Source organism: Trachemys scripta, chromosome 8 (assembly GCF_013100865.1).
Source record: "Trachemys scripta elegans isolate TJP31775 chromosome 8, CAS_Tse_1.0, whole genome shotgun sequence".
Lineage (NCBI taxonomy): Eukaryota > Metazoa > Chordata > Testudines > Emydidae > Trachemys > Trachemys scripta.
The window spans coordinates 40276661-40291680 of record NC_048305.1 but is presented as its reverse complement, the minus strand read 5'-3'; the positions used below and the strand labels follow the sequence as shown (position 1 = coordinate 40291680).

Genomic DNA, 15020 nt, shown 5'->3' with positions numbered 1-15020 from the left:
ATCTGCTGTAGTTCATACAGAACTTATGGGCTTGATGCAGGAATTACTGGCTGAGGTTCTCTGGCCTGTGTTCTGCAAGAGATCAGACAAGATTATCATAACTATTGCATCTGGCCTTAAACTCTATGAATATCCAAACTTTTCCCAGAGCCACATAGCAGCTAACCCCACAAAGCTCACCACTCCTGGGAAGGCATTGTACTGGCACTCTTGCTCCTCCCTTTTCCTGTAGGTGGGGTTTCCCTAGGAAACAGCAGCTGTTCTGCTTCCCAGTGCTGGCAGGCAGCCGACTGGAGTCTGCATTGCCAGAGTCAGCCTGTACTTGCAAAGACTCCTCTCTCTTCCCCCCACACTGAGGTTTTTCAGCCTGGACAACATCTGGATCTCCTACCTGTTCTTCTAGGCGCTGGTGGAGAAGGTGGGGATTTTCTCTCAATGTAGCTGGACTTGCCTGGGATTTCTGTTCCTCCTTCAGCTGGTAACATACACTTATGGTATCTGGAAATGGGACTGTCCTTGGGTGAAAACAGAAATGATTTGCAGGTTCTTTAAGCTTGGTCTGGGTGTGCAAAGTTTTGAGGAAAAAAACATCTGTCTTGGGGCTGAGCAACAGTGTGGTTGGCTTTCTCAGAAGCATGCTTTTGCTGTCACACTTTCTGCTTCAATTCTTGGTGTTGTGCTGGCACTTTTTCCTTTGTGTGGATTGCCAGGAGGTGTCCCCCTTTGCTATGCAATACAAAGTGTTAGAAGAAGTGCCAAATGGAACTGTGATAGGGAAATTATCCGAGGATTTTGGCTGGGAACAGAGAAGTGAACCAGTAGAGACCTTCCAGCAGCTGCATTTCCCCAAGGAGCTCCCTGTCCGTGTTGGGTCTGGAGATGGTTTGCTTAGCACAGCAGGGCGGTTGGACAGAGAGCGGTTATGCAGGCACACCGATCCATGCTTGTTCTCTTTTGATGTTCTGGCTGCCATACACTTGGCTTTAATCCACGTGGAGATTCAGGTCTTGGACATCAATGATCATGCACCCCAATTTCCAAAACCTGAGCTGGAACTAGAAATATCAGAGAGTGCATCTTTACGAACACGGATACCACTGGACCGAGCCCTTGACCCAGACACTGGCTCCAATGCACTCTGCTCTTACTCATTATCACCCAGTGACTACTTTGCTTTGGATGTAATTTCTGGATCTGATGGAACTAAACATGCAGAACTTGTAGTTGTTAAAGAAGTGGACAGAGAGCTCCACTCTTGTTTTGATCTAGTATTGACTGCCTTTGATCATGGAGAATCACCAAAATCAGGCACAACCTTACTTAGGGTAATTGTTTTAGACTCCAATGATAACAGCCCTATGTTTGCAGAGAGTTCTTTGACAGTGGAAATCTGGGAAGATGCTTTGCCTGGGACAATTCTTATAAACCTTACAGCCACTGACCCTGATCAGGGTCCCAATGGGGAGATAGAATACTCACTCAGTAAACATGCTTCACTGGAAGTGTTGAACATGTTCAGCATTGAAGCCAAGACAGGCAGTATAGTTCTGAGACGCCCACTGGATTATGAAGAAAACCATACCTATGAAGTGGATGTGCAAGCCAGGGATCTTGGAGCCAACCCTATTCCAGCACACTGCAAGATCCTCATCAAGGTCCTAGATGTCAATGACAATGCCCCAGATGTGCACATCACTTGGGCTGCCCAGGTGCCAGTGCTATCTGAAGCTCTTCCTAAGGACAGCTTTGTTGCTCTGGTGACAGTAAGTGATCCTGATTCTGGAAACAATGGACAGGTGCATTGTTACCTTAGTCAAGGACTTGAGCATTTCAAATTGAAAAGAACCAACAGATACACTTATATGCTGTTGACCAATGCCATCTTGGACAGGGAGAGGTGGGCAGAATATAACCTGATATTAGTGGTCCAGGACAATGGGAATCGCTCCTTAGCTGGGAGGAAACACCTCACTATATGCATCAGTGATGTCAATGACAACCCACCATTGTTTGAAAGAATTACATATGATGTCACCATTGCTGAGAACAATGTGCCTCCATCCTACCTGATTACTGTCAAGGCTCACGATGCTGACTTAGATTTTAATGGAAAAGTCAGCTATAGCATCCAGGATTTCCTTGTTTCAGACTTGGTCTCTATTGATTCAAAAACTGGCGAAATCTTTGTGCTCAGAGCTTTTGATTATGAACAAATGACAAGTCTGGAATTCCTGGTGACAGCAGAAGATGGGGGTCACCCCAAACTTGTGTCGAATGTTTCTGTTAGGGTTAGTCTGCTTGATAGGAATGATAATTCCCCTGTGATCATGCAGCCAGTGCTGGTGGGAGGCAAAGCAAGGATCATTGTTCTAGTCAATGCACAGACCGGATGCTTGTGGCTATCCCTAGGGAACGACAGCCCCCAAGGTACAGCAGTAACCACCATGACACCAACACTCAATTCAAACGTTTCCCTGCTATTCACCATAGCTGCCAGTGATGCAGATTCTGGCATGAATGGGGCCCTTCACTATGACATTCTGAGTGGGAATGATACCAATTTGTTTCTCATTGATCCACTGTCAGGGCAGGTGTTTATCAACAGCAGCAATGCCAGCAGCCTCATTGGCAGTGAATGGGAATTGGAGGTGTTGGTAAAGGATCAAGGGAACTCACCGCTGCAGGCAAAAGCCCTTGTGCAGTTAAGTTTCAGAAATCATCTTGACCAGCTGACAAACTCAGCCCAGGAGGCTCAGATGCTGAGCTCATCCATGGTGACTGTTATCTGCCTACCTGTGCTATTAGGCATTTTTCTTCTTATTTTGGCTTTAATCGTGTCTATATGCAAAAGAGAGAAGAAAGATAACATGGCCTACAACTGCAGGGAAGCAGAAGATGCCCACAGACATCAGCAGCTCAAGAAGCCCCACAAACACATTCAGAAAACAGACATATATTTAGTCCCTGTACTAAGAAACAGGCAAGCTTCGCAAAGTGAGGCTGAGCAAGTTCGGTCCTGTGAAGAAGCTTTGCTGAAGGAAAGTGCCTGGGATGACCCACTGCAGACTTCATTTCATTTAACCCCAACACTGTACAGGACCCTTAGAAACCAGAAAGGTCCAGCTGAACAGAAAGATGCCTTCAATCTCCCTGCAATACAGTGTAGACCTTTCCACCCACACAGGCCAAGAAATGCATCAAAAGAGAGCTCAAGCCTTCAAGATGCACAAACCCATTCCAAAAGCTTAGAGAACCCACAGCTGAAGCCTTTGGGAGATGAGAATTGCGACCTCTCACTGCCAACTACTCATCCCTCAGACATGACTCTGAAGAGACAGAGAATTGCTGAGCCAGATGTGGGGCCCAGGGAAGCCCATCGCCACCAGCACCTCCTGAGAAGCCTAGTGAGGCTGTCCATGGTGGCACTTGCAGAGCAGGACCCCACGGGAGAACTTGCTATGGAGTCGCCTCCTGTTCAGGTAGGAGCTGCCTCTCAGCTGTATCAGATTGAAGGGCCACATTATCCCTCACAGTCTCCTGTGAGTCTCTGGGCATGTAGAGGGCACACTGAGGGAAGAATTTGACCTGTCCTTTCTGGGTAAATGTTCCCAAGTTACAACCTGGAGCCAGTCTCTCCTCACCCTGCACAGAGGGTGGGCCAATTTGGGAGAGTGCTGGGACATGTCAGGGGATCAGTGGGGCAGTCAGGGCACCAAAATCCCCTCCCCCCTGACTGAGTTCAGCACTGCAGGGACAGGCCAGGAGAGCTGGGTCAGAGGGGGGGAAGGGGGGATGGACTATCACACAGAGAAGGTGTGATGCCAGTTTGTTTTCCCCAAGTGTAAGAGTGCTCAGATATAGTTTGTGCTGCGAAGGGAGTGAAAGGGATGTGCAGAGCCAGCAGGCACTGGGGCTTGAGGCTGGGGGCTGCTTGCTTACTCTTCGGTTTCAGTCTCCAAGTGGGAATGCCAAACCATCTGCAAGAGAAGGAAACACTATAAAGAGCCAGCACAGTGAGAAGAGGACATCCTGACAGGAAGCATCCTGAGTGGTGACTGCATGCAATCAACAGACTCTTCCTGTCTTACAGCAAATCTCTCAGCTGCTGTCTCTGCTGCACCAGGGCCAGTTCCAGCCCAAACCAAATCACAGGGGAAACAAATACACAGCCAAGAATGGCAGCAGGTAAGACTCACACACAGCTAGTCCCACTGCCTTACTGCCCCGGCTGCTTCTCCCCAGCCCCTGCCAGGAGGAGTCAGCTCCAAATGCCTCCAAAGAGAAGATCTTCATGCTAAGAGGACTCCTTTGAGCCTCAGGCTGCCTGCTCGGCCACAGGCCTGTGTACTGCCTCCCTGCTCTGCGTACCTGAATTTGGAGATGAGAGGGATGAGGCGACAGGGCTGGACTTACTCTGACTTCCCCAGGGACCCAGGCCACAGCCCCATGCATGCTGGCTTGTCCCTCAGGCCCTGCTCCCATGTGGTCCTCCCTGTAGCCTTGACCTGGGCACCAACACTGCTGCACTTCCACCTTCTCCCCACACGAGCTGCTGTGGGTCAGCACCCACTGGCATGGCTAGGACTAAGACAGTGGCTGGATGGGAGAGAGAGAACATGGCCATGGGGGTATAGGAGAGCGCACTGAGAGGGAAGGAGGACCCAAAGGGGAACTGGGAGAAGACAACCCAAAGCCTGCAGCAGCATCCACACCCAGGGGAGGGGCCTTAGTGAGAAGAGCAGCTGGCAGAGGGAAGTGAAGGGGGGGAGCAGAGCAGGAAACTCTGGGCCAGTGAGGGAGAAAGGGAAGTCCCAAAGGAGGAGGTGAGGAGAACAGAGATGAGAGGGATGGGGGGAAAGAGAGAGAGACCCTGAGAAGTATTTGGGAGGGGAAAAGAGACTATCAGAGGTATGCAGGAGAGGGGAGAGAGAATGTGAGAGGGATTGGGGGAGGGGGATTTTTAGAGGGCTTGGGGGAAGCGGAGAGACTATGAGAGAAATTGGGAGAGGGAGACTGTGAGAGGGCTTGGGGGAAGGGGACAGACTATGAGAGAGCTTGAGGGACAATTCTAAGTAGGGTTGCCAGCTGTCTCATCACAAAAACCCAAACACCCTTGGCCCGCCCCCTTTCCCGCCCCTTCTCTGAGGCCCTGCCCCTGCTCACTCCATTCCCTCTCCCTCCGTTGCTTGCTCTCCCCCACCTTCATTCACTAGCTCATTTTCACCAGGCTGGGGCAGGGGGTTGGAGTGCAGGAGGGGGTGAGGGCTCTGGGAGGGAGTTTGGGTGCCGGAGGGGATGAAGGATGTGGTCTCCGGGAGGGAGTTGGAGTGTGGGGTGCAGGCTCTGGGCTGGGGCAGGAGGTTGGGGTGTGGGAGGGGGTGAGCAGTGTGGGCTCCGGCCGGGCGGTGCTTACCTCGGGCAGCTCCCGAAAGCAACTGGCACATCCCTTTGGCAGCGGCTCCTAGGCAGAGGGGTCGGGGGGTCTCCGCACACTGCCCCTGCCCACAGTCACCACCCCCGCAGGTCCCATTGGCCACAGTTCCTGGCCAATGGGAACTGCAGAGTTGGTGCTCGGGGCAGGGGCAGCGCATGGAGACCCCCTGACCCTCCACCCCCCGCTTGAGCCACAGGGATGTACTGGCTGCTTCCGGGAGTGGTGCAGAGCTAGGGCAGGCAGGGAGCCTGCCTTAGCCCCACTGCGCCACCGGACTTTTAGTGCCTAAAATCTCCTGGTTTGGCTTCAGTAGCCTCTGGACATAAAGCCTGATTCTGGGAGACTCCCAGTAAAACTGGGAGGGTTGGCAACCCTAATACTGAGAGGGATGGGGGAAGGAGTGTGAGAAGGTAATGAAGTCACCTCTCAATCGTCTTTTAGACAAACTAAGACAATTGAGCTCTGTCAGTCTCTCACTGTCTGGCATTTTCTCCAGCCCTCAAATAATTTTTGTGGCTCTTTTCTGCAACCTCTCCAATTTTTCAACATTGTTTTTACAATGTGGCCACCATAACGGCAGACAGTCCAGTGCTGGTCCACCAGTGCCATATACAGGCATCAAATCTTTGAGGGGACTGGGCGGGAGGGAGCCCTCTCTGCTATGCCTTCTGGGTCATCTGCCTTCACTTCTGCAGCTCCTTGGCCCATGCCTGCACACTGCCATCTCTGCCTTCCACTTGCCTTTCTTTAGCAAGTTCTTCACCTTAAACCCAAACCCAGCTCTGCCCCACCACATCCGCTCCCCTTCCCTTACCTACTTCCCCAGTGAATCCAGTTACCTCTCCCATGCTCTTCCCCACTCTTTCAGCCCCTCACCTCCTTCCTATCAAATCCCACCTCTCCCACAAAGTCTGAAATCCAACACCTTGGGTTAATCTATACTAGGGATCGACACTGCATTAGAACATGAGTGAAGAGTTGGTAGCATTGCCGGCAGCATAAGCAAGGCCAAGTGAGGTCAGCACTGTCACTTGTACCTAGGTACAACATCAAGGTGTGCCATGGCCTGTTAACATGATGCTGAGAGCGCTTGCCCCGCCTATGCTGCCTGCAAGGCTGGGGAAGGGGGTTGAGGTGCGGGGTGTGTGAGGGCTATGGCTGGTGGTGCAGGCTCTGGGGTGGGGCTGGGGATGAGGCGTTTAGGGTGCAGGAGGAGGCTCCATGCTGGGACCAAGGGGTTTGGAAGGTGGGAGGGGGATCAGGGCTGGGGCAAGGGATTGGGGCATGGGGGGGGGGGGGCGGGGTATAGGGTCCGGGCAGTGCTTACCTCAAGCAGCTCCCAGAAGCAGTGGCATGTTCCCTCTCCGGCTCCTACGCAGTGCAGCCAGGTGGCACTGCGCGCTGCCCTGTCTGCAGGCGCCGCCCCTGCAGCTCCCATTGGCCAAGGTTCCTGGCCAAGGGAGCTGAAGTTCCAGTGCTCGGTGTGGGGGCAGCGTGTGGAGTCCCCTGGCTGCTCCTACGCTTAGGAGCCGGAGGAGGGACATTCCATTGCTTCCGGGAGCCGCGTGGAGCCAAGGCAGGCAGGGAACCTACCTTAGCTCTGCTGCTCTGTCAACACGACTTTTAACGGCCCGGTCAGCAGTGCTGTCTGGAGCTGCCAGGGTCCCTTTTCAACCGGGCGTTCCGGTCCAAAACTGGACACTTGGCAATCCTACCTGCCCTAGGGTTCCAATTTTCTACTCACACAAAACCGAACACCCATGCCCCACCCCCTTCCCCACCTCTCCTCTGAGGCCCCACCCAGGCCCTGCCCCTTCTCCAAGGCCCACCCACACTCACTCCATCCCTCCTCCCTCTGTCGCTTGCTCTCCCCACCCTCACTCACTCACTCACTCATTTTCACCGGGCTGGTTCAGGAGGCTGGGGTGCTGGAGGGGGTGAGGGCTCTGGGTGGGGATGCAGGCTCTGGGGTGGGGTCAGAAATGAGGATTTCAGAGTGCGGGAGGGGGCTCCAGGCTGAGGCAGTGGGTTGGGGTGCGAGAGCGGGTGAGGGCTCCGGCTGAGGGTGTGGGCTATATGGAGTGGGGTCAGGTATGAGGAGTTTGGGGTGTAGGAGGGTCCTCTGAGCTGGGGTTGAGGGGTTCGGAGGGCAGAAGGTGGATCAGAGCTGGGACAGGGGCTTGGAGCACGGGGCGGGGGGGTGGCTAAGGGGTGCAGGCTTCAGGCGGTGCTTAACTCAAGCAGGTCCTGGAAGCAGCAGCATGTCCCCTCTCCGGCTTCTACATGGAGGCGTGACCAGGCGGCGCTGCACGCTGCCCTGTCTGCAGGCACTGCCTCTGAAGCTCCCATTGGCCTGGGTTCCCAAACAATTGGAGCTGCGGGGTGGTGCTTGGGGCGGGGGCAGTGTGTGTAGCCCTCTGGTTCCCCCAATGTGTAGGAGCAGGAGCGGGGACTTCCCGGGAACCATGCAGTCCAGAAACATGCAGGGAGTCTGCCAGCCCTTCTGCATGGCGCCGCCGACTGGACAGTCAACAGCCTGGTCAGAAGTGCTGATTGGAGCTGCCAGGATCCCTTTTAGACTGGATGTTCTGGTCGCTAACTGGACACCTGGTAACCCTAACCTGCCCGCCAGTGCACAGGGGACCTAGAATCAGCCCCTTACTGCATACAATCCAACATACTGTGGCTCCAGGGAGTGCTGCGAGTGGCCAGACCACCACGCTGACCCTGCCAGGTCCCCATTATGAGCTGAGTGTACAGAGACAAGGGAGCTTAAAGGAACACAAGGAGCTGGGTCTGCAGACACAGGCTGGAAAGTACATGAGCAAAGAGCAGTGAAGGGCAGCTAGGGGCTAATCATTGTGTCACCCCCAGCTCTACCCTTTCCTTAAGCATGCCCTAGATCCTCATCTGCCAGGGACAAAGTGGGTGGGCAAAGTGGAGGAAGGAGGGTGCCTGGCTGAGGAGTACACAGAGGGAAGAGTAGGCATTGTTTTCTCTCTGCTTTCCCAATGCTAGCACCTGTACCTCCTCCCTGTCCACCACCAAACTGCAGCCTGTGCCACCCACACTCTGCTGTGTCACTGAGGCTCCAACTTTCCTTCCCTTCTCATGGGATGGCAGGGAAAGGAGAAATAAAGGGACCAAAGGGAGACCAGGCTTGGGGGAGCCCTGCTGGAAAAGCCTTTTTGAAATAGGATCTAAGGGTGTGTCTACACTATAAAATTAGGTCGATTTAATAGAAGTCGATTTTTTAGAAATCGATTTGATACAGCCAATTGTGTGTGTCCCCACTAAGCGCATTAAGTCAGTGGAATGCATCCACAGTACCGAGGCTGGTGTCGACTTTTGGAGTGTTGCACTGTGGTAGCTATCCCACAGTTCCTGCAGTCTCCACCGCCCATTGGAATTCTAGGTTGAGCTCCCAATGCCTGATGGGGGCAAAAATATTGTCATGGGTGGTTCTGGGTACATGTCGTCAGGCCCCCTCCCTCCCTCCCTCCATGAAAGCAACGGCAAAAAATCGTTTCTCGCCTTTTTTCCTGGGTTACCCATGCAGACGGCATACCACGGCAAGCATGGAGCCTGCTCAGCTCACTGTCACCGTAGGTCTCCTGGGTGCTGCTGACAGATGCAGTACTGCATTGCTACACAGCAGCAGTTCCTTCCCTTTGCAAGTTAGCAAAGATGGTTAGCAGCCATATTGCACCATCTGCTGCTGTCTCCTGGTTGCTCCTGGCCGACCTTGATGAGGTCCGTCAGGGGTGCCTGGGCAGACATGGGAGCTCCTGGCCTGCCTCGGTGAGGTCGGTCAGGGGTTCCTGATCATAAATGGGAGTGACTCCAGGTCATTCTCTTCTTTAAGTTTCGTCTAATGGAGATTCAGTCCTGCCTGGAATATCATGCGAGCTGGAGGCTTTTGCCTCAGGCTGTTCTCCCAGCTGGCAGCACCACGTGGTCGCACCTACCCCAGCCTACCCCTTGCTCCCATGGCTCATGAAGCCTGGACAGTAGTAAGGAGCAGTTGAACTATAGGCTGAGCAAGTGCAGAATGGTGGTAGAATGTGCCTTTGGATGTTTAAAAGCTCTCTGGAACTGTTTGCTGACGAGGCTGTTTGCGATTAGAAGAGCATAATAAGGCGCGTTGCACATCACATAGGCTTTGAAAACCAGTTTCATGACTGGCCAGGCTTCGGTGTGACATTTGGGTGTGTTTCTCCTTGATGCAAACCCGCCCCCTTTGTTGATTTTAATTCCCTGTAAGCCAACCCTGTAAGCCATGTCGTCAGTCGCCCCTCCCTCCATGAGAGCAACGTCAGACAATCGGTTCGCGCCTTTTTTCCGCGCAGACGCCCTGCCACGGCAAGCATGGAGCCCGCTCAGATCACCGCGGCAATTATGAACACTGTAAACACGATGTGCATTATCCTGAAGTATATGCAGCACCAGAAACTTCAAAAGCAGGTGAGGAGGCGATGGCAGCGTAGTGACGAGAGTGATGAGGACATGGACACAGACTTCTCTCAAAGCACGGGCCCTGGCAATTTGGATATCATGGTGGTAATGGGGCAGGTTCATGCCGTGGAATGCTGATTCTGGGCCAGGGGAAACAAGCACAGACTGGTGGGACTGCATAGTGTTGCAGGTCTGGGATGATTCTCAGTGGCTGCAAAACTTTCGCATGCGTAAGGGCACTTTCATGGAACTTTGTGACTTGCTTTCCCCTGCCCTGAATTGCAAGAATACCAAGATGAGAGCAGCCCTCACAGTTCACAAGTGAGTGGCAATAGCCCTCTGGAAGCTTGCAACACCAGACAGCTACCGGTCAGTTGGGAATCAATTTGGAGTGGGCAAAGCTACTGTGGGGGCTGCTGTGATCCAAGTAGCCAATGCAATCACTGAGCTGCTGCTATCAAGGGTAGTGACTCTGGGAAATGTGCAGGTCATAGTGGATGGCTTTGCTGCAATGGGATTCCCTAACTGTGGTGGGGTGATAGACAGAACACATATCCCTATCTTGGCACTGGACCACCAAGGCAGCCAGTACATAAACTGAAAGGGGTACTTTTCAATGGTACTGCAAGCACTGGTGGATCACAAGGGACGTTTCACCAACATCAACGTGGGATGGCCGGGAAAGGTACATGACACTCGCATCTTCAGGAACTCTGGTCTGTTTGAACAGCTGGAGAAAGGGACTTACTTTCCGGACCAGAAAATAACTGTTAGGGATGTTGAAATGCCTATAGTTATCCTTGGGAACCCAGCCTATCCCTTAATGCCATGGCTCATGAAGCCATATACAGGCACCCTGGACAGTAGTCAGGACCTGTTCAACTATAGGCTGAGCAAGTGCAGAATGGTGGTAGAATGTGCATTTGGACATTTAAAAGCACGCGGACGCAGTTTACTGACTCAGTTAGACCTCAGCGAAACCAATATTTCAATCGTTATTACTGCTTGCTGTGTGCTCCACAATATCTGTGAGAGTAAGGGGGAAACGTTTATGGTGGGGTGTGAGGTTAAGGCAAATCACCTGGCTGCTGATTACGCGCAGCCAGACACCAGCGTGGTTAGAAGAGCATAGCAGGGCACGCTGCGCATCAGAGAAGCTTTGAAAACAAGTTTCATGACTGGTCAGGCTACGGTGTGAAAGTTCTGTTTGTTTCTCCTTGATGAAAACCCGCCCCCTTGGTTCACTCTACTTCCTTGTAAGCCTAAGCCAACTGCCCTCCCCTCCTCCCTTTGATCACCGCTTGCAGAGGCAATAAAGTCATTGTTGTTTCAAATTCATGCATTCTTTATTAATTCGTCACACAAATTGGGGGATAACTGCAAAGGTAGCCTGGGAGGGGTGGGGGAGGAGGGAAGGACAAAGCCACACTGCACTTCAAAACTTATTTATTGAATGCCAGCTTTCTGTTGCTTGGGCAGTCCTCTGGAGTGGAGTGGTTGGGTGCCCGGAGGCCCCCCCCACTGCATTCTTGGGCGTCTGGGTGAGGAGGTAATGGAACTTGGGGAGGAGGGCGGTTCTTTACACAGGGGCTGCAGTGGCGCTCTGTGTTCCTGCACCTCAACAATACGCTGGAGAATATCAGTTTGATCTTCTAGTAGCCTCAGCATTGCATCCTGCCTCCTCTCATCACACTGACACCACCTATCATCTTGATCCTGCCACATGTCCTCACGTTCATGTAGTGCTTTCCTGCACTCTGACAGTGTCTGCCTCCATGCATTCTGCTGGGCTCTTTCAGTGAGGGAGGACTGCATGACCTCAAAGAACATTTCATTGCAAGTGCGTTTTTTTTTTGCCTTCTAATCTTCGCTAGCCTCTGGGACAGAGATGATACGGGGAGCATTGAAACATTTGCAGCTGCAGGAGGAAAAAAAAGGGAAAGTAGTCTTTAAAAAGACATATTTTAGAGAACAATGTGTAGACTCTTTCACAGTGCACCAAGCTGTTAACATTACATAGCATGTGTGCTTTCTTTACAAGTTTGCATTTTGCCTCTTATATTGAGGGCCTGTCGGTTTGTTGTGAGAGATCACACACGCAGGGCTGGCGGGCAACAGAATTCGGTTTCCAGGCAGCCATGGTAAGCCACAGTCTTTTGGCTTCTTTAACCTTCATGACGTGGGAATGGTTTCAAACAGCAGCGCCCTCATTTCACATACCAAGCACTTGTGGGGTTGGCCATTTAAAATGGGTTGGGGCTGCAGTTTTCAGGTTAACGTGCAGCACAAACCCAGCTAAATACCCCCCCCCCCCCCCCCATTCTCTGGGATGATCGCTTCACCCCTCCCCCCACCGCGTGGCTAACAGGCTTTGGGAATACATCCAGGAGAGCTTCACTGAGATGTCCCTGGAGGATTTCTGCTCCATCCCCATACACGTTAACAGACTTTTCCAGTAGCTGTACTGGCCGCGAATGCATCCTAAGTCTTCAGGACAAATGAATCATTAAACACGCTTGCTTTTAAACCATGTATTATATTTACAAAGGTACGCTCACCAGAGGTCCCTTCTCTGCCTTCGGTGGGTTGGGAGGGTACTGGCTCCAGGGTGATAAACAGTTTCTGGCTGTTGGGGAAAATGGTTTCTCCGCTTGCTTGCCGTGCGCTATCTTCAACCTCCTTCTCCTCCTCATCTTCCTCGTCCCCAAATCTGCATCCCTGTTGCGTGAGAATCCATTGACGGAGTCCACGCACAGGACTGGGGTAGTTGTAGGGGCACCCCCTAGAATGGCATGCAGTTCATCATAGAAGAGGCATGTCTGGGGCTCAGACCTGGAGCGGCTGTTTGCCTCTCTGGCTCTTTGGTAGGCTTGCCTGAGCTCCTTAAGTTTTACACGTCACTGCTGCGGGTCCCTATTATAGCCTCTGTCCTTCATGCCCTTGGAGATTTTTTCAAATGCTTTGGCATTTCGTCTTTTGGAACGGAGTTCTGATAGCATGGATTTCTCTCCCCATACAGCGATCAGATCCAGTACCTCCCGTTCGGTCCATGCTAGAACTCTTTTGCGATTCTGGGACTCCATGGACACCTGTGCTGATGAGAGCTGCACGGTCACTTCTGAGCTCGCCACGCTGGTCAAACAGGAAATGAAATTCAAAAGTTCTTGGGGCTTTTCCTGTCTACCTGGCCAGTGCATCTGAGTTGAAAGTGCTGTCCAGAGTGGTCACAATGGAGCACTCTGGGATAGCTCCTGGAGGCCAATACCATCGAATTGCATCCACACTACCCCAAATTCGACCCAGCAAGGTCGATTTCAGTGCTAATCCCCTTGTCGGGGAGGAGTACAGAAATCAATTTTAAGAGCCCTTTAATTCAACAAAAATGGCTTCGTCATGTGGACAGGTGCAGGGTTAAATCGATCTAACGCTGCTAAATTCGACCTAAACCCTTAGTGTAGACCAGGGCTTAGAGTCTCCCAGATCCTCAGTGGTGTTTAGCACCTAACTCCCATTGATTTCAGTGAGGATCAGAGGGGTCCTCTGTAATAAATACCAAGCTTTGCCTTCCTGCATGCAGCATCTGAGCTGGGGAAGCCCCACGGCACAGGCAGCTGACACTGGAGTAGTATTCCCTTTCGTAGATCTCTGGTCAGAGGGTCAGGGACCTGTCCTGCACCACCCAGAAAGTGAGTGACAGAGTCCAGGGCCTCCTGGCTGCCCACCCTCCGGCCAACACTTTGAAGGTACTAGGAGGGGATTGGAGAGGCTGCTTTCAGTCACTCAGGTTTCTCTGAAATGGTCACCTTTCAGGAGGACACTTCCCAGACTCAGTCTCTTTCTACAGTTTAAGCAAAACACTTCCAAGAGTTTAAAAAGAGCTGATCAATTAATGTTGATTTTCAGTATGTCTTGAAACATTGGGAAAGTTTCAGAAGACTGGAAGAAAGCTAATGCTGTGCCAATGTTTAAAAAGCATAAAAAGGAGGACCCTGGTCATTACAGGCTTGCCAGCCTGACATCAATCCCAGGCAAGATAATGGAATGGCTAGTACAGGTCTTGATTAACAATGAATTGAAGGAGAATAATATAATTAATGCCAATCTGTGACGGGCTGGATCACAGAACCCCTTTTGGGAGCTGCCACCTGATGTGCCAAGACTTCTTCTACCCCTGCTTTCCCTGCCAGCTTGGGACCCCAGCACCCTGTCTTGCTGAGTCAGACACTCCTGTCTGCTCCAACACAGACCCAAGGTCTGAATTACTTGCCCCAAAGCTGCAGGTTTACCTGAAAGCAGCTAACAGAAGTGTTCCTGTTTTTAACACTCAGATGCCCAACTCCCAGTGGGGTCTAAACCCAAATAAATCCGTTTTACCCTGTATAAAGCTTATGCAGGGCAAACTCATAAATTGTTTGCCCTCTATAACACTGATAGAGAGATATGCATAGTTGTTTGTTCCCCCAGGTATTAATACATACTCTGAGTTAATTAATAAGTTAAAAGTGATTTTATTAAATACAGAAAGTAGGATTTTAGTGGTTCCAAATAGTAACATACAGAACAAAGTAAGCCACCAAGCAAAATAAAATAAAATGCGCAAATCTATGTCTAATCAAACTGAATACAGATAATCTCACCCTCAGAGATGCTTCAGTAAGTTTTTTCCTCAGACTGGACACGTTCCCAGGCCTGCAGGGCCAGCTCTACCTTTTTTGCTGCCCCAAGCAGCAAAAAAAAGCGCCGCCCCCGAGCCCCCCCGCCGAGCGCCGGAGCCCGCCCCCCCCTGCGCCGAGCGCCGCCGGAACCCCCCCCCGAGCGCCGAGCCCCACGCCGCACCCCCACCAAGCGCTGTGCGCTGGAACCCCCCGAGCGCTGAGCCCCGCGCTGCCCCCCCCCGCTGAGCGCCGCGCCGCCGGAACCCGCCCCCGCCCCCCGCCGCCGGAACCCCCCTCCAGCGCCGCGCCCGTGCCCCCCCCCTCGCCGAGCCCCGCGCATCTGGAGCCCGCCCCCCCAGTGCCGCACCGCCGGAGCGCCCCCCCCGCGGAATGCCGCGCCGCGCTCCCCCTGCCGCCCCTTACCAGGTGCCGCCCCAAGCATGTGCTTGGGTGCCTGGTGCCTGGAGCCGGCCCTG

The 15020-nt window shown here is 52.6% G+C and overlaps 1 protein-coding gene across 2 annotated transcripts in view; it reads left to right on the top strand.

The window, feature by feature from the left end:
- The first annotated feature begins 290 nt into the window (after positions 1–290).
- The window catches only part of PCDH12 (protocadherin 12), a 31471-nt gene continuing 16741 nt past the window's right edge, over positions 291–15020 (top strand). The window contains exons 1-3 of one of the 2 annotated variants that reach the window (XM_034780250.1): positions 291–3479; positions 4091–4185; positions 9784–9898. In XM_034780250.1, coding sequence (XP_034636141.1) covers positions 636–3479; positions 4091–4185; positions 9784–9898 — 3054 coding nt within the window. In that variant the 5' untranslated portion in view covers positions 291–635. The remainder of the gene's footprint in view (positions 3480–4090; positions 4186–9783; positions 9899–15020) is intronic. The other variant, XM_034780249.1, reaches the window with a different exon arrangement.